This window comes from Lates calcarifer, linkage group LG7_2 (genome assembly GCF_001640805.2).
Source record: "Lates calcarifer isolate ASB-BC8 linkage group LG7_2, TLL_Latcal_v3, whole genome shotgun sequence".
Taxonomy (NCBI): Eukaryota; Metazoa; Chordata; class Actinopteri; family Centropomidae; genus Lates; species Lates calcarifer.
This window is the reverse complement of record NC_066854.1, coordinates 294,699-318,275: the sequence shown is the minus strand read 5'-3', so window position 1 is coordinate 318,275 and position 23,577 is coordinate 294,699. Positions and strand designations below refer to the sequence as shown.

General features: G+C 44.2%; 1 protein-coding gene across 2 annotated transcripts in view; it reads left to right on the top strand.

Annotated features, from left to right (window-relative positions):
• Positions 1 to 14,605, top strand: part of LOC108877186 (BCL-6 corepressor) — a 34,815-nt gene extending 20,210 nt beyond the window's left edge. For both annotated transcript variants that reach the window (XM_018667151.2, XM_051065753.1), the window contains exons 8-14: positions 1,161 to 1,507; positions 5,173 to 5,331; positions 7,540 to 7,706; positions 8,194 to 8,339; positions 9,572 to 9,649; positions 10,498 to 10,681; positions 12,636 to 14,605. In XM_018667151.2, the coding sequence (XP_018522667.1) occupies positions 1,161 to 1,507; positions 5,173 to 5,331; positions 7,540 to 7,706; positions 8,194 to 8,339; positions 9,572 to 9,649; positions 10,498 to 10,681; positions 12,636 to 13,053 (1,499 nt within the window). In that variant the 3' untranslated portion in view covers positions 13,054 to 14,605. The remainder of the gene's footprint in view (positions 1 to 1,160; positions 1,508 to 5,172; positions 5,332 to 7,539; positions 7,707 to 8,193; positions 8,340 to 9,571; positions 9,650 to 10,497; positions 10,682 to 12,635) is intronic.
• Positions 14,606 to 23,577: the final 8,972 nt, after the last annotated feature.

Genomic DNA, 23,577 nt, shown 5'->3' with positions numbered 1-23,577 from the left:
AGAGAGGGATGAAGGAGGAGAAAAGAGAGAGGGATGAAGGAGGGAGAGAAAGCTGCATGAAAAGTTTAAGATCGTTAGTTCAGGTGTTTTCTTTGACTGAGGTAAATTTTGGTGCTAATTCCTGAACAGACATTAATGATTAAAAATCAACAGAACGTAACGTGAATCGTTAAAACATCTGAACTCACAGACATGAAACAGAGATTTTCTGATTCAGTGTTTCCAAAGATATCAACACATTAAATGTCCCTTGAGGATAAATTTCTCTGAATCTGTTTTTAACCATAGAATAAAGGTGCTCCTTCTAATGCAGAACTTCATTCAGAATCCTCCTGTTTTTAACTTTCCCTCAGTGTCACAGTGAAACACTGAAGCTGTCTGAACATCAGTGATACACTGACACCAGGAGCTGATCACAGAGTCCAGCTGCTGTTAATGGATAAATCTGTATATTTTAATTTGGGTTAATCTAATCAAAGTCCGTCCACTAAAGTTCACTGACAGACTCAGACTGTTGTTATAAGTGTGTGACAACATTATGACAGGATTCCTACAGAGACAGAGCTTTTTATTAAAGTGGAAGAACCAGAAACATCTTTATATATCTCTACCAGACTCCATTGAGAAAAACAGTGTGATTTAACCAGGAGCTGCTGGAATACCACTGCCTCCATCTGTTAGTGTGTCTGTGTTACTGTGTGACTCTCAGTGGTGGAAGAAGTAATCAGATACTTTACTGAAGTAAAAGTACCACACAGTAACACACACACACTAACAGATGGAGGCAGTGGTATTCCAGCAGCTCCTGGTTAAATCCCTGTTTTTGTCAGTGGAGTCTGGTAGAGATATAGAGAGATGTTTCTGATAGTGCTCAGATTCCAAAGAGTCCCATCAGCCTCAGCTGTTTAATATAACAGTGTGTGTCAGTGTTGCTGATGTTTATCATCCTCCCTCTTCTGGAGTCAGTGTTTCCATCTCTTCCAACACCTGTGATATTTTTACTCGGCCTGAAAACATCCGTTTACTCACAGCGATGACGTTTCTGTCCACAGTGACACGGTTTCCACCAACAACGTGGAGTTTTACCAAAAATAATATTTCAGCCCGAGGACGTCTGGTGCTGACTTCTTCTTTTCTTCTTCTCTCTGCGTTTCTTTCAGTTTTCCACGTGGCCCCGCCCTCCTCTCCCGCCCACCTCCTGCGGCAACCGTGCAACCCCGCCCCCCGGCAACCAGCCCCGGCATCCTTCTCCGCCTCCTCCCCCCGCCTCCAGGACAAACATCAGAAGCTGAGGGAGAGCCACAGGGTCTCCACCTTCCTCCCGTCCTTACCTCCTCTTCCTCCTCCCTCCTCACCCGACACCCATCCCGTCCGCTGCCACGACGACGACCTCGACAAGCCGAAGGGCAAGCGTCCCTGCAAGACGAAGCACACGGGAGGAGAGACGGCGAGGGAGGAGGAGAGAGATGAAGGAGGGAGCAACGGCGATGAGGAGAGGAATGGGAAGGTGAGCGCTTGCTTTTGGTTTTCTGAGGACATATTGTTCCTGACTGCACTTAAAGCCGTTAAACGTAATGATGCGTTCCAGTTGGAAGTCGACTGAACGCACCCTGAGGTCCGATTTCTAACTCGGGAAGTCGGAGCAACCCTCAACATGGCGAGTCCAAGACACATTGAATTGGGTTTAATGGTGTTTTTTTTTTTTTTTTTTTTTTTGAACAGTTAAATTTTGGAGAAATAACTTTTTTTGGGGGGGGGGGGCTTTTCACCTTTATTTTTTGACAGGACAATGGAGAGGAGACAGGAAACAGGGAGAGAGAGTGGGGGAATGACACGCAGTAAGACTGGGAGTGAGTTATTTCTGAGTGAGTTATGAATGAATCTGACAGAAAGAGGGAGATGTCGTCGGCATATAGTGAAAGTCTGTGCATGTGTTCAGCTTTGTTTATTCCTGTTAGGTTAGCACCTTTCCTCAAATGTAATTATTAACATCAGTGCTTGATAATCAACAACAGTACTTTTTCATTTCACTTTTAAGGTGGTTATAAAACTGAGAATCAAATGAGCCGCCTCAGATTTAGACTGGCAGGGAGAACACACCTCAAACACTCCCATATGTGCAGAGACTGAGCATGAGAGCGCTTGTTTTCGTGTTTAGTTTGAGGCAGACGTGTAAACACATGCAAATGATGTGACTCAGCGTGACTCAAAAACCCACAAGCTCCAACACCCACGCAGACGCCCCGGCAGGGGGGAGGGAGGGTGAGGTGGTCGGGGGAGCGCTTGTTTTCCTCCTCTGGTATGGAGATGTGTGAAGGCTGAAGACACATCCTCTCAGGGGAGTTGTTCGGTCGGGAGTGCTTGTTTTTCTCATGTGCTGGAGGATGACACGAGGAAACAGTAAAAGGTGAAAATATTAATAGATGTAAACTGTCTCCAGTAGCTCAAACTCACAAAGTAAAAACTAAAATCTGACGTGTCTTCTGTCGCCTTGAATGAATGTTCTTGTGTTAGTCATATTAAAATAAAGCCAGCGTTTCCATAAAGCAGTAAAAACAACAATAAAGAAACAGGACCTAACACAGAGCCCTGTGGTTCTCCAACAGAGGAGGAAAGATCGCAGACAGATACTGCTGTTGTACAGTTATATAACAGTGCACATCGTTCCTGTGCTTAAAGGTGCTATATGGAAGTTTTTGCTATTGCGACATAGCTAACGTTAGAATTGGTAGGTGTTTGCTCACCAGTGGGTCTAACATCAAACTTTATTCCTTTACTCATCAAGCAACGCCGATGTTGTGCTTCTATGTTTATCATCGTGTTTGACTCTAAGACTGCGTCGTAGTCAAAACACCGGAGTTAAAAGAGAGACGGAGACGAGTCATTAAAACTGAGACAAATCTGAGTCTGAACACCAGCAGGTTCAACACCAAGTCCAGGTCAAACACCACCAAGTCCAGGTCAGTTTCCCTGGTGACTGAGACGAGCCGAAGTGAAAAGTCTGAACTCGAGACCTGGACCAGACTCGAACACACTCAACAGTCTCAGACAGTTTTCACCTCTAGCTAAAACACTGTCAGGTTTATTTTGTGTTCTGAAATATTGTGTGAAAAGACTCACAATCAGTGCGTTTATATTCCTCGAGTTTTTCCTCCTCTCTTTTCTTTCTTCTCTCTCTGTTAATCGTTGTAATTATCGTCCTGATTGGAGCTCGCTGGGAAAACTCAGCAGGGTCGATGTGTGTGTGTGTGTGTGTGTGTGTGTGTGTAATTCCATTCACTGCAGATTAAAGTGAAGGAGAGAGTGAGGGAGTGAACGAGGGAAGGAGGGAGGGATGGAGTGATCGAAGGTTATGGAGGAAGAATAATATTCTCCACATGTACTCTGTGTGTGTGTGTGTGTGTGTGTGTGTGTGTGTGTGTGTGTGTGTGTGTGTGTGTGTGTGTCGTTTTGACAGCTGCTGCACTGGAGATTTCCTCTGGGCAATGAGGACGCACAAAAACACACACACACTGTCTGTCTCTCACGCTCTCTCTCTTTTTTCGCTCGACCCTCCTCTTCCTTGTTTGAGTCTGCTGCGCTAGAAAACACACACACACACACACACTCACACACCAAAACACACGCACACTCACACACACCTCCAGGGCAAAGCTCGCATCCTGTTTGCCGATGCGTGGCGGCGAGCGGCTTCGTTTGACAGACACACACACTCTCACACACTCACACACACATTAACACGCACACGCTGTCTGGCTGCTAAGCAGCGGAGACTGTTGCCGTGGCGTCAGCAGCTCAGCGATGCAGATTTTTATCCGTCTCTACCTGCTCTTGATTTTCCTCGTTTAGAAAATATTTATTTTGCATCAGTTCAGAAAAATATGAAATTAAAATGTTTTAAAATTTGCACCAGTTTAGAATGAGATGTGTTAAAATGACAGAAATACGAAGGGACTTCTGAATGTAAAAATACAAACCAACACAAGATCAAACCAGAATGTAAACCAAGTAATATCCAGCAAATAAAACAATAAATAACAAGGATGATTGTAGCTGCAGCTCTGTATTACAGGAAGTTGAGGCTCGTCACACATTAAACAATAGAAGAAGAAAAATAACAGGAAGAGAAGTAAAAATGAGGAGAGGAGGAGACGAAATATTTAGCTGGAATTTGGTCCGACAACAAAATCAAAAGTCAACTTGAAAAACGCGTTAAAATGTCGAAACTTATGCTTTATTTACGTCAGAATGTAGGTATGTCAGCTAAAGCTCTTTAGTTTGGTCGTAATATTGCGATGTGGAACCAGAACTAACTGCATCAAAACATGCAGCCTTAGTAACATTACGAAGAAACATTGGCCTAATTTTTCTCGTCTGCACCGGTAGGCCCCCCCCCAGCTCTAATGTCGGAAAGGTGACCCTAACTCCACCAGTGACCAGGTAAACGACTGACGAAGTGTTTCTGTAGAAAACGAGCTGAGCGAGAAGGAACATGAAGGAAATAAGGAGGACCTGAACCGGAGCCCTGTGGAACTCCACACAGACGGTAGTCAGTTTCATCTGAGCAGCAGCAACATGAAACCACACGCTCGAGGAAACAAGATAAAGAGGAGAAACATGAAGGAGAGAAGTGGGAGAGAGGGGCGAGCGAGGCATGGAGACAGTGAGGAGAGAGAGAGAGGATCCTAATTCTTTTCTCCTTCGCTCTATCTTTTACTTTAAGACGAATCCTCCTCCTCCTCCTCCTCCTCCTCCTCCTCTCCTCCTGAGCTTTCTGTCATCAGCCTCAGGCTTTACACACACACACACACACACACACACACACACACACACACACACTACAAGAAAACACACACTTACTCGCGCACACACACAAAAAAACCGCACAAAAAGAGTCGTGAGAGCAGAGGTGGTGACAGCGCTATTTTCAACCGAGCCTGAAAAACTAGGGCTGAGTGTGTGTGTGTGTGTGTGTTTGGCAGACAGTGTGTTTGTGTGTTTCAGTGAAAACATCTGACAGTGATAGATGTAGAAAGAGCGAGCGCCTGTTTTTGTGTGTGTGTTTAATTGCTTTGAGGGAAACACAACCAATCCTCGAGCGCATGCTAATCGCTTTAAATGTCTTTCTGTGTCCCCACACACACACACACACACACACACACACACACACAGGTTTCTCCGTCTGACCCGTCTCGCTCGCCCGGCCATCGACCTCCCTCTCCACAGAACCCGCTCTCCGCCCGGCCCGTCCCTCCGGAGGTGCGCCGGCTCATTGTGAACAAAAACGCCGGAGAGACGCTGCTGCAGCGCGCCGCCCGCCTGGGATACGAGGTAACGACACACAAACGCACACACTGGGCACAGACCAGGTGAGGAATTATGGGTAACAGTCCCGTCATTCTGTCACTAAAACAAAGAAAAGAAGAACACTAACAGAGGACCTCAGACGGAGCCCTGTGGAGCTCCTCCTGACAGAAACTGCTCTTTCTCGTACGTTAAAGTCGAACTCCTGAGCAGCAACATCAAACAATCATCAAGTCTGTAACAGTGTCAGAGCTGCTGGCATCGCTGCAACTGTCACCAGACTGTGTACGTCTAAAAACATATATAGATACTCTGACCTGACGTAAGAAGAAGGAGTCGTCTTTATAACTCTGCGATCTTTACACGTCAAAACTCTAAAGTTTAGTTTCTGCAGCAGCTGTGCATCAGCATTTTTAAATATTTACTTCTGGTTTGTATTTTTCATGTGTAACCGTGGCTTTATGAAGTCGTGTCTTCCTGCAGACTCCAGTTTGACATTTTGAACGTTAGAAATTTACATGGAAATGAAGCTGAGCGTCTTCATCCCTCCTCCTCCTCCTCCTCCTCCTCCTCCTCTGCTGAGCTCGTTCTCTCCTTTATTGTTCTGCCTCGCTCGCTGTTTTTCTGAGCGGATATCATTAACACACACACACTCCTCCTCTCGTCTTCCTTGAACTTTAATCTCTCGCTTCCAGATGAAAAAGATTAGAAGGAGACTCAGTTCACATCCTCTCTCTCTCTTTTCTTTAATTTAATTAGCCCTCGGCTCAACGCTCTCTCTCTGGTTTGATTGTTTTGTCCCTGAAAGCAAAGTCGGCTTCACGTCGTCATTTAAACACATAAACACACATTTCTGCAGAATCACAGCAAAGTTTCATTTCTCTTCTTCTGTTTCTTGTTTTGTCCTTTAAATAACAGCAGTATTTATGATTCCTGTCGTTTCCTGGACCTGTGAACGTCCGGAGCAGCTGTTATTGTTTTTATCCCACTCTTCCTAAAAACTTGTCGGGGAAATTACAACTTTCCAAAAATAAAATCCAATCTGATTTCCACCAAACAAGAAATATATTATTTCACCCACCTACATTTAATTCTGATGAGAAAGCTCCTTTCAATCTGAAAACAAAACAAATTTTACATTTCAGTTCACACTGAGGAGGAGCCTCATTTTAACTCAGAGGAGAAATCTCATTTCACTGGAAGAAACCATCCGTTTTTCTGAGGATAAATCTGCAGCAAAGTTTACAAGCAGAAACTAAATTCCTGCACAAGCAGAGGGTTATTTTTAATTTGAATTGTAATTTATTCAGTTTTAAGCCTCAGTTTTAAAATACATGTTTTAGACCTTGGTTGATTTTAACCAAATCCTGTCATTCCTGCTCCCCAGAGGTTGAACCCATCCCTGCAACAGGTCTCATGACAGGTATCATCAGGTGGAGACAAACACCATGACAGCAAAGTTACAGCACAGACGTCCTTTATTTAAATTCAGTCAACGCTTGAAAATCATTTGGAGGCAGGAGTGTGTGTGTGTGTGTGTGTGTGTGTGTGTGTGTGTGCAGGCATTTGTCGAAACCACACAGGCTGAATATTTCATGCACAGTGTGACGGCTTTTGTCAGGAGTGTCACCCTGCCTCTCTCTCTCTCGTTGAGGTGCAGCGGTGAAGCTAACGAGCTCAGTTTGCAAATGAAGCCGTCATCCATCACACACACACACACACAGAGTTTTTTTTTTCAGGCTGCAATCATTTCGAGAGCAGAAAAAGAGAGGGTGGAGGTTTCATTATATTTCTCTGAGGCCATCGTCTCCTCGTTTCCTTTTCTTAAGGTGGATTGTTGATTTTCCAGAGATGTATCTTGTCCTTGTTCCGTGTTTTTCATTACATACCTCACAAATGGAGACATAATTAAAATAAATAAGTAGAATAAAACCAACGATGCTCAACACAAACACAACTGACAGGCTTTAGACACAATACAAACAAGTTATCACGGGCGTGTTCATTATTTCTGAGCTGGAAATCAAACTTCTCCTGAACCGACATAGGTCAGTATTCTTGGCATCAATTAAATTCCATGTGATAGACTACATTTTTGGTGATCAATAATGGATTGTTGATTAATTATGGCCATGCCTACGTCTCCTAAAAGATCTCTAACGTTAGGTTTCTTCATGCTGTTGTTAAATATTTATTTCATGATCTCACTGTTTGTCCACGTCTCCTTGTGTCCAGGAGGTGGTGCTGTACTGTCTGGAGAGACGGATCTGCGACGTCAACCATCGAGACAACGCCGGGTACTGCGCCCTGCACGAAGCCTGTGCCCGAGGCTGGCTGGGGATCGTACGCCACCTGGTGGAGCACGGAGCCGACGTCAACTGCAGCGCTCAGGATGGAACCAGGTACGAGTTGTGTGTAAATACGACGTCTACGAAGTTTGAATCCCACTGCTTGTAGGTGTTAACTATGAGGAAGTTAAATATCATGTAAACTGGGCTGTAGCTTCCACTGGGGTCATATCCTGTGTAATGGTTTTATGTGAAAGTAACTGCATCGTCAGCGTATAGACGAATCTTCACTGTGTGACCGTTCAGCAAACAAAAGGTACAACTTTTCAGAAGGGGAGGTTGTGACCATATTTCCTGTAACTTGACTGTTTGTCATTATAGATTTTTTTTTTTTTGGATTAATTGTTAATTCAGCAAAAACATGCCAAACATGAATCATGAAACCGTTTTGTTTTGTCGTAGCAACAGTCCAAAACTCAAAGACATTAAGTATAGAATGATAAGACAGAGAAGTGATTGATTTGTTGATTTGATCTGTTGGACCATAATGAATAACACAGGAACACTTCACCATCCACTCCTGCTTCCTGTTTCCCATCAGGCCGCTGCACGACGCCGTGGAGAACGACCACGTGGAGGTGGTGCGCTTCCTCCTGGCCTGCGGCGCCGACCCCACCCTCACCTCCTACTCCGGACGAGGGCCAATCAACATGACCCACAGCGCTGCCATGGAAACCTTCCTGGAGGGTAGGAGGGAGGGGGAGGAGGGGGGAAGAAGTGTGTGTGCTGCCTCCTCGTTATCTGCTGCTGATTGTAACACACAATTGTCAGAGTCGTAAAACGAATGGAGAGAAAGTGTTGAGAGACGTTGACTCAGATTGATTGTAGAACCTGACTGATACGAGATATTTTAAATTGATGGCTTTTCATCTTTTAGAAAACATGCAGCATTTATTTTATTGTATATTTAGATTTTAGTGCATTTTTTCTCCCTGTGTTACTTATTTTTTTATTCCATTTATCACCAGTTTTTTTTTTTTACAATATGTGTAAATTTAAGAAAACTAAGAGTCTAGTCTAACGGCAATAGCACTTCTCTGTGTCTTTTATTTATTATTTTTCATTTAAGTAAGACATAGTTTCCTATTTTCACATGATCACGTTCACAGTTTCCACTTGCTTGATGAGGTGGTTTGGTCGATCAGATCACATGCTGTCCTCAGAGCTTCTTGGATGCAGCTGCACCTGTTCTTCCATGTTATCAAGCTCTGTCTGATTGTAATCTGATTACCCAAACCACCTTTAATGACAGGTGGTATTATATAGGGAATAGTGAATGAGTGAACAATTTCTTGTACAATTAGCGCGAGAAACTGAGTCTCTCTTCTTGGAAATATCTTTGTAATTAACACGTAAATATGAGTTAGTTTTTAGGAAATGAGGAAAGTTTCCAGGAAATTTAAAAATAAAGCTGAATGAAGCAGATACAGCGAGAGGAGAGAGGAACGTAAACAAGAAGGAAACAGACGAGAGGAAAGCGATGCAGCCTGAGTGTGTGTGTGTGTGTGTGTGTGTGTGTGCGCTCGCCAGCCTGTCTGATTACCATTCCCTGCCTGTATTTGTTCTCTCTCTCCCTCCATCTCTCTTTTTTCCCTCTCTCTCTCCAGAGGGGTTTAATGAGGCTTGGCTGCTGAATCCCAGAACAGCTTACTGCCACACACACACACACACACACACACACACACACTCCTGCCAGCATCCATCTACTCAGCGCCAAGCGCCGCGGCGACGAGCCGGCACCGTCTGAACACAAACACTCATCTTCTTCTTCCCGTCTTTCACTCTGTGTGTGTGTGTGTGTGTGTGTGTGTGTGTGTGTTTCCGTTGTTTTCATCTCGCTGCCTTCATCGTCTCTGATTGGTCGGCTCTTTGATCGACCACAGAAGCCGCTAACTCTCCGCCTGTCTCTCTCTCTGCAGACTATCTCTCTGACCTCCAGGGAAGGTCGGAGGGCGATCCAGGAATCTACTGGGAGTTTTACGGCAGCTCCGTGTGCGGTTAGTTCACACAAACACACACAGTCCTGCAGCGGCAGAGTTGTTAACAGAGATGGGAATGAGTTAGGATTAAAGGAAGTAGACGCACAACTACGACAGAGGTTAGACAAGAACCAGGGTTAGGCTGTCTCAAGCTGGGATCAGATCATGTTTTTGTTTTTCATGATGGTCACCGATCACGTTATTCTATCGTAGCGCCATAAATTCTTCCCTTGGTTTGCTACAAGTTTTCAACATGAAATAACTACAAGTTATAAACATGCTGTCAAACCAACCAGGTGGTGACGTCTGTCCTCTTGTCAACGCGAAGTCAACGTGAAGGAACACATCATAGGAGACGTCACGCTAGGCACCAAAATACTAAAAACTCTGACATGCTAGACTTTTCTTCAGGCCGTCCCAGACGCCAAATCGCAGGTCGTCACGATGTTCGTATTCAGGCCTGACGCTGGACGTTTTTTGGCCATTGTGTCACAATCGGGTTGAATTAGTGTTACCTGAATGGAAGAATCAAGACTAAAGGAACTAGTGCTAAACCAGTTAAGACTAAAGAGAGTCGTAATCCAACTAGAACAACTGGAACTATTTCTAAACCAAGACTAAAAGAAGTTGCACAAAACCAAATAGGAACTGTTGCATTTATCACTAAAGGAACTAAACCAATTAGAAAGGAAAGGAACTACTGTTAAACTAGGTACAACTAAAAGGACTACCACTAAATCAAAGTAAACACCACAAGACCAAATAGAACTGTAGGAACTATTGGTGAACCACTGAGAACTATCGAAACTGAACTACCACTAAGGAAGTAGGACTAAAGTACTTGTTGATTCTTTGTGTTCTAACAGAGCCGTCCAGCGAGGGAGGAGCGTACAACATCCTGGCTGACCCACCAGGACCGGAGGAGGAAGAGGAGGACGAAGATGAGGACGAGGATGAGGAGCAACGTGCAAGAAGGGAGGTGTTTGAGTTTGAGCTGTCCGACCGACCGCTGCTCCCCTGCTACAACATCCAGGTGTCGCTGTCACAGGGGTGAGTCACAAATCAGGACTGAACCTGGTGCTAAAGAAATCTAAACTGATAGTTAGTTTGATGCTGGTGTCTCATCTAGAACCAGGTCCACACCACAAAAAGTTCTGCTGGTGCCAGAACTGTTGATCCAACACTTAGAACCAGTGACGTCAGTCTGTATTTGAGGGGCTACTGTTTTCAGAAAACATCTTCCAACAGAAGGTGTTTTCACAAACAGTGTGACGCCAAGAAAGTGGAAAGTACTGGTCCTCAAATATCCAGGAGCTGAAGCTCCATCACGGCGGTTGTGTTCGAGGTCTAGTTCGAGGTCCTGCTGTGGATGTTAGCGGCACTGAAGAGCTTTAGCTTTGTTTACTGAGGTCAGTCGGTCATGTAATAGGTCAGGATGACAGAGCGCCCTCTGCTGGATCACAGGCAAACTAATGGTACAAATAAAACACTTCCAGAAGGAAAAGACCTTTACTTCTGCTGCTTCATCTGAGGTTTATTGGCAGTTGGCAAACAGTGAATTGGTGCATTGCTGCCACCAACTGGTACGGGCTAAAGGAACCAGGGCAAACTGTGGATAAAGGACTAAACCCAAACACACCAGGACTAAATAAGGACTGAAGGCCCTGAAGCTAAAATATCAAAGACTAAAATAAAACGGTGCTAAAAACAGGAGGTTAAATAAAACAGAGGAAAAAGGACGAACAAAGACCACAGCAGCAATTACAAACACTTTGTCTTTTCTTATTCTCACTCGTTTTTTTCTCCTTCACACTCACACATTCTCTCTCAGTGTTGTTCTAACACATCTCCCTCTCTTTCACACTCACACACACACACACACACACACTCAGACACCAATTAAGGTGGTGGAAAGTAGCTTAGAAAAGAAAGAAGGGAATAGAGGAGGAGGGAGAGAGAGAAAAGTTCCTCAGTGGAGGAGAGGGAAAGAGAGGGAGATAAAGGCAGGACAGACGGAGAGGTCGTTAACGAGGTTTGCATTGCCGTGGCGACGCAGCTAATTGGCTTCCACTTCGTCTTCCTCCCCTGTCGCTTTTCTCCTCCTCTCTCTTTTCTCCTCCTCTCCCTCTCTTTCTCTCTCGTGTCTGATGTAGTATTAATGGCTCTTCCTGGATACAAGGCCACCGGGCACACACACACACACACACACACACACACACACACACACACACACATATTCATTGAGTTGTTTAACATTCCAGCAGCAACTGGCTTTAAAGCAACATGTGGCCTTGTCCACTGCTCTGTGTGTGTGTGTGTGTGTGTGTGTGTGTGTGTGTGTGTGTGTGTTAAGCTTCCTTTGCCCTTGGCGCACACACACACACACACACACACACACACACACTCGTCTGCACACACACATTGACAGACATTGTGAATCAATAACAGCTCCATTGATGTTGAGGCTGTCTTCGGCAGCAGAATATATAAAAGAGAAGCTGTCTCTCCTTTTTTCCTCCCTCCACCCTCGTCCTCCATCTTGACATTTATATAAACCAAATTTAAAAATTTGCCATAAGTTTAATCTACAATCAAACACAACTGCAGTCCTTCCTCAGAGAAGTCTCACATTTGTTTTGTCTGAGACACTGTTCCTAGTTATTCCTAGTTGCAGCTGATCAGTTCTGGCCGATGGTCAACTATTCAGGTCGACTGTTTACCACCATTAAGCTTTACGGAGCTTTATGATTTGCCCTCATGATGAACATCTGAAAGCTGTTTCAAAGCCTTTCCACCCTGGCAAGAAAACATTTTTAGTGGAGAATCATAAATCTCTTTTTTCTGTTTTAATGCCTTAAAAATCAAATTAAAGACCTGGAGTCAAAGAAACGCCAGAGTCAACCTTCAAAAAGACGTATCATTAACAAATGTAAACAGCTCGGGTCATTAAAACAGTTTTCTCTCTCCTCCTTTTTCCTCCTCCTATCTCCCTCTTCCCATCCAGTCCAAGGAACTGGCTCCTCCTCTCTGATGTCTTAGGTCGTCTTCGGATGACGTCTCGGTCTTTCAGGCGCCTCTTCCCTCAGCTCAACGTGCAGTCCATCCCCGAGGACGAGTTCTACCGCCAGGCGTCGCTGTCGCAGCTCCTGACGGGTCCTGACGAGCAGGAGCTGGCCTCCTTCAGGCCGGACGTCAAAGACCCTCTGGAGCTGGTGGAGGCCACCCCTGAGCTGGCCGGCATGCTCGGCTCTTCCCTGGAGTTCGTGGACAGTCGCTGGGATTCGCTAAAAACTTCACCACCTCCAACGCCGCCACCAGCACCATCACCCACGACCCTCTGTAAGACTTTCACCCAGACCGCCACACCTTATTTCACCATTACTACCACCACAGCGACAGGGGGCAGCAGAGGCTGGTGCTAAACTGGGAAATACACTGAAAACCAGGACGGCAGAGTCTGGACAGTGTCATGGTTTTAAAACTCTGGGATATTCTTCTCCAGCAGCTAAAATGGAAATGAAATCGGATACTACCATGTGTCATCATCGTCAAGGAAGTAAAAATGTTGTGGATCCTTCTTTGGCAAAACCAAACATGACAATGAATGCTAGCATGTGGGAACCGCAAAGATTACGAAGTAAAAATGCTGGAATTGCTAATTTTGCTCATCTGGACTCAAAGATGGACCCTAGCATGTGGGAACCACAAAGACAACGCGGTAAAGATACTGGAATTGCTAATTCTGCTAATTCTGACTCTAAAATGGATGCTAGCATGTGGGAACCACAAAGACAACAAAGTAAGAAAACTGGGATCATAAATTCTCCTAATCCAGACATTAAGGTGGACTCTAGCATTTGGGAACAACAATGGCAAGGAAGTAAAACCACAGGAATCACTGCTGCCGAGTCTGATGTGACGGTTGGTGCTAGCATGTGGGAACCCCAGCGACTGCGAAGTAGAAACGCTGTGAATTCTGACATCAAAGTTGAACCTACCTTGTCAGAACCTCAGCGCTTGCGGAATAAGAGCGCTGGAAATGGTAATCCAGCAAATTCAGTCGAAGCTAACACGATGGAAACGACAAAATCCAGGGAGTAAGACTGGTGGGGTTCCGGATTCCACAAACCCAGGTCCTTCAGTTGATGGTAGCATTTGGGAACCACAGCGTCTGAGAAGTAAGAATGCTGCGATCACCACCCCTGTGAAACCAGATTCTAGAGTTGATGGTAACACATGGGAACGCCAGGGAATAAAGAAAGTAGGTGGCGCCAGCACAGCACCAAAAAGAGAAGCTACTTCCTGTGATACCCAGGGAGGTAAAACCATAAAGATGGATGCTGCCTGGCAAAGGAACTTGGGCAATGTCAGAGTCCACATCAGGGACTTGGGGATGAAAGTTGGTGGAGGTACCGTCCGGAGAGATGTGAAGAAAGAGCAAGGGAAGGTCATCGGGAAAGGTGCCAGGGTTAAAACAAGGTCATGACAAAACATGACGCAACCAAGGACGTGACAAACGGTTGACGTTTTAACATAAACTGGAACTGCAGCTGGACTAATATTCCTCAGCAACAAGACAGAATTCAGGAAGAAGAAGAACAAGAAAATTAACAATTTTACACTAAATTGAAGTGTACATGTAAATATTGTAAATGAGCAAACATCATATTTGCACGTCGGAAAGGACAGTGCATCCTTCGTGGAGAGACTGTAACAGTATTATGTGTGTTATATGTATACTGTAAATATGTGTCTTTTTTATTTATAAGTACAGATATCACTGGTTCTTAAATTTGTTTTTTGTAAATGCAGTCTGGTGTAAATACAATGCAGTCTCTGTTGCGTGATAAGATTATTGGTTCTGGTCTGGGAGGTTGTTTGTTACTTTTGTGTGTAATTTTGTATTCAGCATCCTGTTGGCTTTCGTCACCAAACTATTTATTGTCCAATAAAAATGAAGGAAGAAGGAAAATGTCCAAATGTCTAAAGAAATTAAAGTTAAATTCACAAATTAGCACAGCTAGCCAGTAAGCACGACTGTAACTTCTTAGCATTCTTCAGGATCACAGTTAAGCAGCTAACTCTTATTTTTCTTCACAAATGTTTGCATCACAGCTAACTGGATATTATTGGTAACAGTCACTTTATATCTGTTAGCACTGGTAATGCTTACGGCTGAGTGTATTTTTTAATTGTCTCTCCTTATCAAGTATCTCTTAATGCTGTAAAAGTAGCTGTTTCCTAATTGGCTAATAGCTTTTTTGAACTTGTTAGCATCAGGTTTACAGCAAACTGGTTAGCATTGCTAGTAGTAACATTTTGCTTATTGGGATTACAAGGACTCGCAGCAGGTGTTTTTTACCTGAGGGTCGTGTGTGGAGTGTGAATAAGCAGAGTAACTGAATGAGGTTTGTGTGAACAAACACCTCCACCTGTCCTGTGGGCGGAGCCCTGCGGTCTGAACAGGTGATCCATTGTCACCTGGAGGGAAGCAGCTGACAGGAGGACGCTGGGTGAGTTTGTTTTCTCACTGATTCTGTTTGTTTAGTTTTTCATCTTTTGTTTGCTGATGTAGACTCAGCAGGTTCAAATGAATCTTCAGGGAATGTCAGGTGACACGCTGATGAATGATGGATTTTAAATTTTACTCATTTACTTTCACTCACTTTAAGTAACTGACAGTAAGTGACTGTTTACATTCAGTAGTTGAGGTGTGTAATTGGAGGCTCATTTACATTTTATTCAGAGTTTAACATCTGCTGTGTGTGTGTGTGTGTGTGTGTGAGTGTGTGTGTGTTACTCTAATTAAAGTCAGTGCAGTGAAACCTCTGACGGGAAATGAAATCCCTCTGATTGGCCGGCCTCTCTCTGTCAGTGTTGGCGGTGAGGAGGTTTATTTCAGGACGTCTGCAGAGAAACATCGACGTCAGTGACCCTACAACCAGGAAGTGAGTTAGCATGTTAGCATGTTAGCTAAGTTGGAAGCTTAGTGGTGGAGACGCTGACGTCATGTGACCGTGGTGTAGCTAACGTTAAATGCGGTGTGGTCCTTTAAGACAACGTTCAGTGTGAAACAAGGCGACTCAGTCTCTGCTCTGAAAACTGGGACAAACAATTTTTCTCTAAAATGAGAGAGAGAGAGAGAGTCCATCCATTCATACTGGGTCTCTCTCTCTCTCTCTCTCTCTCTGTCGGCCTCGCACGTCCTCGCTCGACCCTGTCTTCTTCCCTTTCGATCGCCCACACCCTTTTATCCTGATGTGAGAGAGAGAAAGAGAGAGAGAGAGAGAGAGAGAGGATGAGTCATTCACACATTATTCACTTTTCTCCTCACATCACACAAAACAAACACACACACACACACACACACACACACACACACAGGATAAAAGCGTGTGGGCGAGTGAAAGGAAAAAGAGAGAGAGCGAAGACATCACCACACACACACACACACGTGTGTATGGTTGGTTGTATGTTGGTGAGTTGTGAATGAGCTGGTGACTGATTGATGGTAGTTAGTTGAACTTGATCGGGTTGTGATGAAATGGTTATTGATGAAGCCGTTGGGTCGATAGCTCTGATCAGTTGAGTTAGTTGGATTGGTGATAACTTGGTCAGATGATTGGTTAGTTATTGATTTATTTCAGGAAGCAGAACATCCATAATAAAATCAATACTGTCGTCCTGACTCCTGATGAAACATGATAATTGATGATCTGTTAAACTGATCAGTGATTAGTTCCTGAAACTGACAACACACTGGTTAATCTCAGTGAAACCTTCCTGTGTGTGTTCTCGCTCCGTGGTTTTCAATGACCCGCCAACAATGGAGAACACACACACACACACACACCCCATTATTGTGAAACTCCATGGCAACGAAAGGATCTTAATTAGAGAGAAAAAAATGTCCTTTAAGACGGCGAAGGAGAGAGAACGAGGTAAAGATGAATACAGAGCGAGTGGTGAAGGGAAAGAGAGAGTGAGTGCTAATGAAATATGAATGAGTCCACGGGGAGGTTCAAGCAGCCGTGTGTGTGTTTGGAGGTTACGTCGTGATAAACAGAGCTGCTGTGACTGTGTGTGTTGATGTGTGTGTTTTACATCTCGTACACACCTGGCTGCGTCCTCGTGTCAACATCACTGACGACACTTTCCTCGACACAAACAGTCAAAACTCGCTGCTTCAAACAAACTGCAGCTCTTTGTGTCAGAGCTCACAGTGAAAACACGAGGCCAACACGTTTGATCAAACAACAAAGACGTTACTTTAACCTTTTATAGCTCATTGACGCTAAATACAAATAAACTACGAGCAGCGTTTCTGATATTATTCTAGTTATTCAATGTTATGAAAACAACATCAACATTTATGCACGTTCTTTGTAGCTAATTCATGTTAAGCAGCTTTATGCTAGAGGTTTGTAGCTCATTGTTTTTGTTTGTTTGTTAAATTCAAACAAGATGCTTAGCATCAGGCCTCATGTTTGACTACAACAGTTTTAACTACAACAAATGAGCTATAAACAGCTAGCATATGCACTGTAATTCTAGCTCTTACAGTAGTTTATCAGTGCAGTAAGATAATATCATAAAAGTGCAAAGGGCATAAAAATCTAGAACAAAGTTAGCATAAAATAAATAAATAAAAGTTAAAAATTAAAATAAATAAAGCACAAAAAGCTAAAGGATAGCTTATTAAATGTAATGCATGCTTCGCTTAGCTAACCAGGTCTTGTATGTTTTTGTACAGTACAGCAACCTAGCAAGAAACATCTAGCATCCAACATGAACCCCTCAGTGTTTTCTCAGACTCAAACAGCTACAATTTATCCAACAAGTGTTTATTTAAAAAAGCTTTCAGTTCTTCACAGTAACAGAAATAGAAAACACAAGTTAGCTTTTTGGAAGTGTGTGTGTTTTATTTTTCTCTTCTTTTCATGGAGCTAGGCTAGTAGTTTCCCTTTGTTTCCAGTCTTTGTGCTAAGCTAGGCTAAAGACCTCTCGCTGTGCGTGCATCCCTCCATCTCTCAGACGGCCTGTTCCTTTAAGTAGCGATAAACGAAGCGTCCAGCAGCGTTGTTTCATCGCCATCGCCACCCTCAGTGGCAAACACACACACACACACACACACACACACACACACTTTCATTCAGTGCAGCTGTTTGCTTCTCTGGCTTTTTGTCTTCACTGTGTGTTGGTGTGTTTTTCCATAAGTGTGTGTGTATAATAAGTGTGTAACTGTGATTGTGTGTCTGTGTAATGTGTGTGGCTGCCGAGCGCTGATGCAGAAGACGACGGATTGAATTGCTAATGCGCCACAGTGAGTGTGTGTGGTGTGAGTGTGTGTGTGTGTGTGTGTGTCGTCTGGCTGTTTAGCGAGCGAGACGAGCAGCGCTGCCGATGAATATTTAAACAGAGAGAGAGCAGCCATCATTTATTGATGCTGCTGAGGGGAAAGATGAATAGTCCGTCTGTGTACACAGCGCTGGAGAGGAGTGTGTGTGCTGCAAACAGCCGGCATCTGAACGCCAGTCAGCACTTAGTGTGGATGTGAAACCAGCAGAGGCCTGAACACGAGTCCGCTCGCACAGATTTGCGCGTGTTGTGCGCAAGACCGGAGAGAGTGAAGCAAACCAGGATAAGATCTCTGCTATCACACACTGTTAGCAGGGAGAAACCAAACCAACCACACTGAGCGTGATTGTTCCTTTATCTGCTGATGTACGACGTGTTACTGGAGGATTCCTGTAGAGGGCAGCAGAGAGCTCAGAGCGTATAGAACTACCAACGTCGCCTGTGTCGTCGTTACTTCAAAATTGACCCAAAATCAAAAAGTAAATCTAAAGTCTTTAACTTTAACACATCAGTTCTTGAATTGAGAACAAATGCATCGACCAATCATAGACTGCCTGAGGTCGTTGTGGCGCTAGCAGGCAAATGTTTCACATTTCCACGTCATACATCCGTCACGCCCTCGGTGTGTGAAGGTCTTTACGCTGCAGACTGTGAAGTCAGTTCGATAATCTTTAGCACCTCTGTGCTGTTGTAAATGTTCTGATCTAACACCAGTGATTTTAAATGACAGTGTAGTTCTGTGGCTGTAATTTGAAGTGTTGTCATCAGCAGAGTAATTGTTGCTTCTCTCAGCTCTCATCTTTCACAGAGAGTGAGAGAAAAGAGAGGGAGGTCATTTAGTGTTTACACGTCAACGGGAAGGTGAGAGGTCAGAGGTCAGGGAGTCCGACCTTTGAGGACGTGTTGACAGCACGACACGAACAAACACAAAGACGAGGAAAAAAAGGTTCGGAGGAATGCACGAGGGCGAGCGAGGATGTGCCTGCATGTGTGTGTGTGTGTGGGGGGTGGGGGGTTCAGACGGGTGCACACGAGGGCGAGCCAGCATGTGTTTGTATGGGAGAGAGAGAGAATAATGGAGGAGGGAATCAAGACGGTTTCAAGGTTCCCCCTTTTCTATTCGCTCGCTCGCCCGCTCCCCTCACTGTCTCACTCTCTCTCTTTTTCGCTCTCTCTCTCACACACACACACACACACACTCTTGTCTTCATGCTTCACTGCCAAAGCCTTCAACGCTCTCTTTTCTCTCTCTCTCTCTCTCTCTTGCTGTAATGCAGACACTTGCTCGCTCGCCCGCTGCAGCACTCGTCTGACCTGCTCTCTCTCTCTTTTCAGGGAAGGAAAATGAGGAAATCAATTAGACTCCCTCCTCCTCACCTCCTCACCTCCTCCTCCTCCTCCCTCACGTCCTCGAGTCTTCTCTGATGTGGGTGAGGAAAGATTTCATCAGCGATTTGATTTCACTTCTTTCAAATCTGATTTAAAACGTCGGGATGAGAATCTCCGTCGTCACCTGATTAATTTCAGTTTGTTACGTAAAATTTCACGTAAATAAACTGTAGCGCAAAAGGTTAAATAAGAATTTAGTTAACGATAATTCAGCACAAATCGACCCGAGACAGAATTGAGAGTAAACAGCGGTCAACATTTATCGTAAACATTTGCGTATTTTAGTTAGCATTGTTAGAAAGTAAAGCTATTGATACAAATAAGCTAGTGACTCGTGAAAATAAAGAGAAACAGCTCCACCGTGTGGTGGTTTAGGTGCGTTCACACTGAGCCTGAACGCCTCTCATGTTGCGATCTTCATTGACGATAAAACTGTACATGATTTACTGAACATTGGGTTTGGTCAGTCGCTCTCCAGGTGGACATAGGTGTATTTGCTGGTTAAACATTGTGGCAGCTGGACGGGAAAATGGCCACTGCGTTGCTCTGAAGCTAGCTAAGACGCTGGCATCGCACTTTGCTTTGCATCGGGTGTAAGATCGAGCACAATGACATTTAATTTGTCTGCTCTGTTACAAGATACTTAACTTCTGTTGATGTAGCAGCCATCTTGAATTCTTATGTCGGGGTTGGTGAGGCTACTCCGACTTTCTGAGTTCAAAACTTCTGACAAGGAACTGAAAAAGTCAGACTTCCGACTAAAACTAGAACGCAGCATCACCAACGTGTTTCTGCTGCGGGGTGCAGTGAACATCGCAGCCTGCAGGGGGCGCCAGCAGCAGTTCACACCTCGTGCATTCACTCTCCTGTAAACACTGTGTTTTTCTTGTTGCTGAGTCTCAGACTCTGAACCAGAAAAACAGACGAGCGTCGCCTGAAGCTGAGAGAAAAAAACATCCGTGTGCGCGCATTCACACACACACACACACACACACACACACACACACACACACAGGAAGGCAATTAGAGCGTCGCATGGAAGACTAAAAATGTGTGTGTGTGTGAAGGAAATTAGACTGCCTCATTATTCAAATTGGCTCGGAGGAGAAACGCTGCACTGCCTCGTTTACGCCTCGACAGAGAGAGAGAGAGAGAGAGGGAGAGGAGAGAGAGAGAGAGAGAGAGAGAGAGAGAGGAGAGAGAGAGAGGAGAGACAGAGAGAGAGAGAGAGATCTCCCTCGATCTGTCACTCCCTCCTCCTCCTCCTCCTCCCTTCCTCCCCTCCTCTGTCTCCTCGTTCTGTCATTCACCATCCCTTTGTCCTCCCTCGCCGCCGTCTCCTTCCTCCTCTCCTCCTCCCTCTCCCTCCAATCTGTCACTCTCCTCCTCTCCCTCCTCCTCCTCCTCGTTCTCTCGTTCTCAAATTACATCCTCGTTGCCGCCTCGTTTCTCATCCCGTCGCTGGGGGCTGTCGCCGAGGACCGGCGAGGGCGCTAAACGATTTCCCACCATGCATCACTCCCCTCACGCGCGCGACACACAGAAAACACACACACACATTTCAGCCCTCTTCACATTGCAGACTTGTTGAAGGAGTAAATTTACAAACAAAAATAAATTCTATTGAGTCAACTTTCTGCTTCACGACCTGAGCTTCTCAGTGACAGTTTGTCCTGATGGAGGCGCCACAGTCACGATCCATCTTTACATTTTCACCAAACCTACAAAAACTTATCGCGATTATCTTGAACCAAACTCGAGATGCAGCCGACCTGAGTCTGCATCTTTGAGCAAAATGTTAGCAAATGTTGACCTGACGACGGCGCTAAACGAAAAGTCACACATTATTACAGTGAATCCAGAGGGCAACATGAACATCTGGACCTCATTCATCACAATAGAAACATCACGATATATATATATATATATATATAATATATATATATAATAATATATATATATATATATATATATCAGTACCAGACTCCATTAAGAAAAACACTAATTTTACTGGGAGCTGCTGGAATACCACTGCCTCCATCTGTCAGTGTGTCTGTGTTACTGTGTGGTACTTTTACTTCAGTAAAGTATCTGATTACTTCTTCCACCACTGAAAGTCACACAGTAACACAGACACACTAACAGATGGAGGCAGTGGTATTCCAGCAGCTCCTGGTTAAATCCCTGTTTTTCTCTATGGAGTCTGGTAGAGATATATAGAGATGTTTCTAGTTACTTTAAATGGATCTGACTCTTTGATTTGAGGCTGTTCTACTTGTCATATTCTGGGTGATTTACTGATTCTTATTTGTGTTTAATCCAGAACAAACGATGACGACAGAGACACTGAAGAGAGAAGAAAGAAAAGCAGAACGGACAGAAAGGAGAAAGAGATGGAGGCTAACAGACGTCTGCAGGGTCAGTGACTCACATCCTGTCTGACGCTCATCGCTCTGCTGAAAGGTGATCAGACAAAGATTAACTCGACTTGATGTCCCTGTCTGTTGTCGTGACAATACATGACATGACACAGGTAGACTCACCTGGGAGAACAGTGACACGACAGAGCAGTTTAGTTAATACACCAGTCCACCTTTACTCACCAGTCCACCTTTACAGCCTCGTTGTGTTTCTACTCACGCTCTTTCAAACTCTCACTAACTTTCTAAGAAGAAAGGCTTTTGTAGAAGAGCTCAGAGCTAAATGAAATGACCAGTTGGAAGCTTAGTGGTGGAGACGTTGACGTCATGTGACCGTGGTGTAGTTGGTTTATAGCCTAACATTAGCTTCTTACTTCAAACATCAGAACAGTGGAGTTCATCTGTGGAGATGATCTGACGTGGCGTCATTTTAAAGTAGAAATCTAAACTCTTTGACCTCAGCTCCCTCTAGTGGTGGAGTCTAGAACAGTTTCCAGCTCAGACCTTCAACTTTTCAACAAATCAAAAGTTTGGGCCTCAGAATAAATTCACACCGTCGACATAATCAGATTAAAAAAAATCACCGATCTGTGCAACCAAACCCTCCACCCAGCTGTCCTGTCAAAACCACCGTAACCACGGTTACCGCTAAGAGAGGAGAGGGAGGCACAGTGTGTGTGTGTGTGTGTGTGTGTGTGTGACAGATGAATAATCAGAGCTGATCGTCACGGAAACGAAGCCTGACAGCACCGACAACGACGGAGAGATCACACACACACACACACACACACGTGAGAAAAACAGAAACGATGAAAACACCAGAACGATCAGACGACGTTTCCTCCTCACAGACCTGTCAAAGTTTATGGTTAAAAAAAGTCACAATTCAAAAGACAGTGAATGCATCACAGGTAAAAGTTCCCAACATGTGACTTTTCATGTTTTTATTGAGGTAGTTATTGATTGTTTCAGGCGTCAGGACTGAACCAGCTCCTGTTGTTGTTGTTGTTGTTTGTGGTTGAGAGCGAGCGTCTCCAGGAGAATGAACCCAATTAAACCAAATCTTTGAAACTGATGTAAAGTGAACTTCCACGCCCCCCCCCCCCACTGCTGACCTCTGACCTTTACACACACTTCCTCACACAAACATTCACACACTCACCACCCGTGTGTGTGTGTGTGTGTGGTGTGTGTGTGTGTGTGTGTGTTAATTATTCTGGTCTAACCCTGTCAGCCACTAATTGGCTTGGACACACACAGGAGAGACCACAGTGTGTGTGTGTGTGTGTGTGTGTGTAGACAGTGGTGTTACCACAGTGCCCCCTGCTGGTCACAGTCAGTTCCTTCACCTTGTTCACTGATAAACATTTTACCTTTACATGAAAATAACTCTGAATATAATTTAACACAAGATGAAATTAGATTATTTTAATGATTTAAATAAGTTGAAATAATGTAATGAAGTTAGAAATAATCATGGAGGAAATATTGCTCATTGTTTTAGAAAAAGAAAAACAGAAACCGTTTCTGTCTGTCCTGCTGACCTGTGAGCATTTTACTGATATAGTTATTTATTTGCTCTATATGTTTATTTGCCTTTTGTTTGTTTTGGGGTTAAGAGATTAATTTACTCTTTACAAAATAAATCCCTGTTTTCTGTGAATGCCTTAGGATTTACTATAAATGCCATAATTACATGTGATCTGACTTTAACACTCTCCAGTAACAGTTAACATGATAAATATTCTATTTTATATCATGTATTTGTTGTAGGAAGTG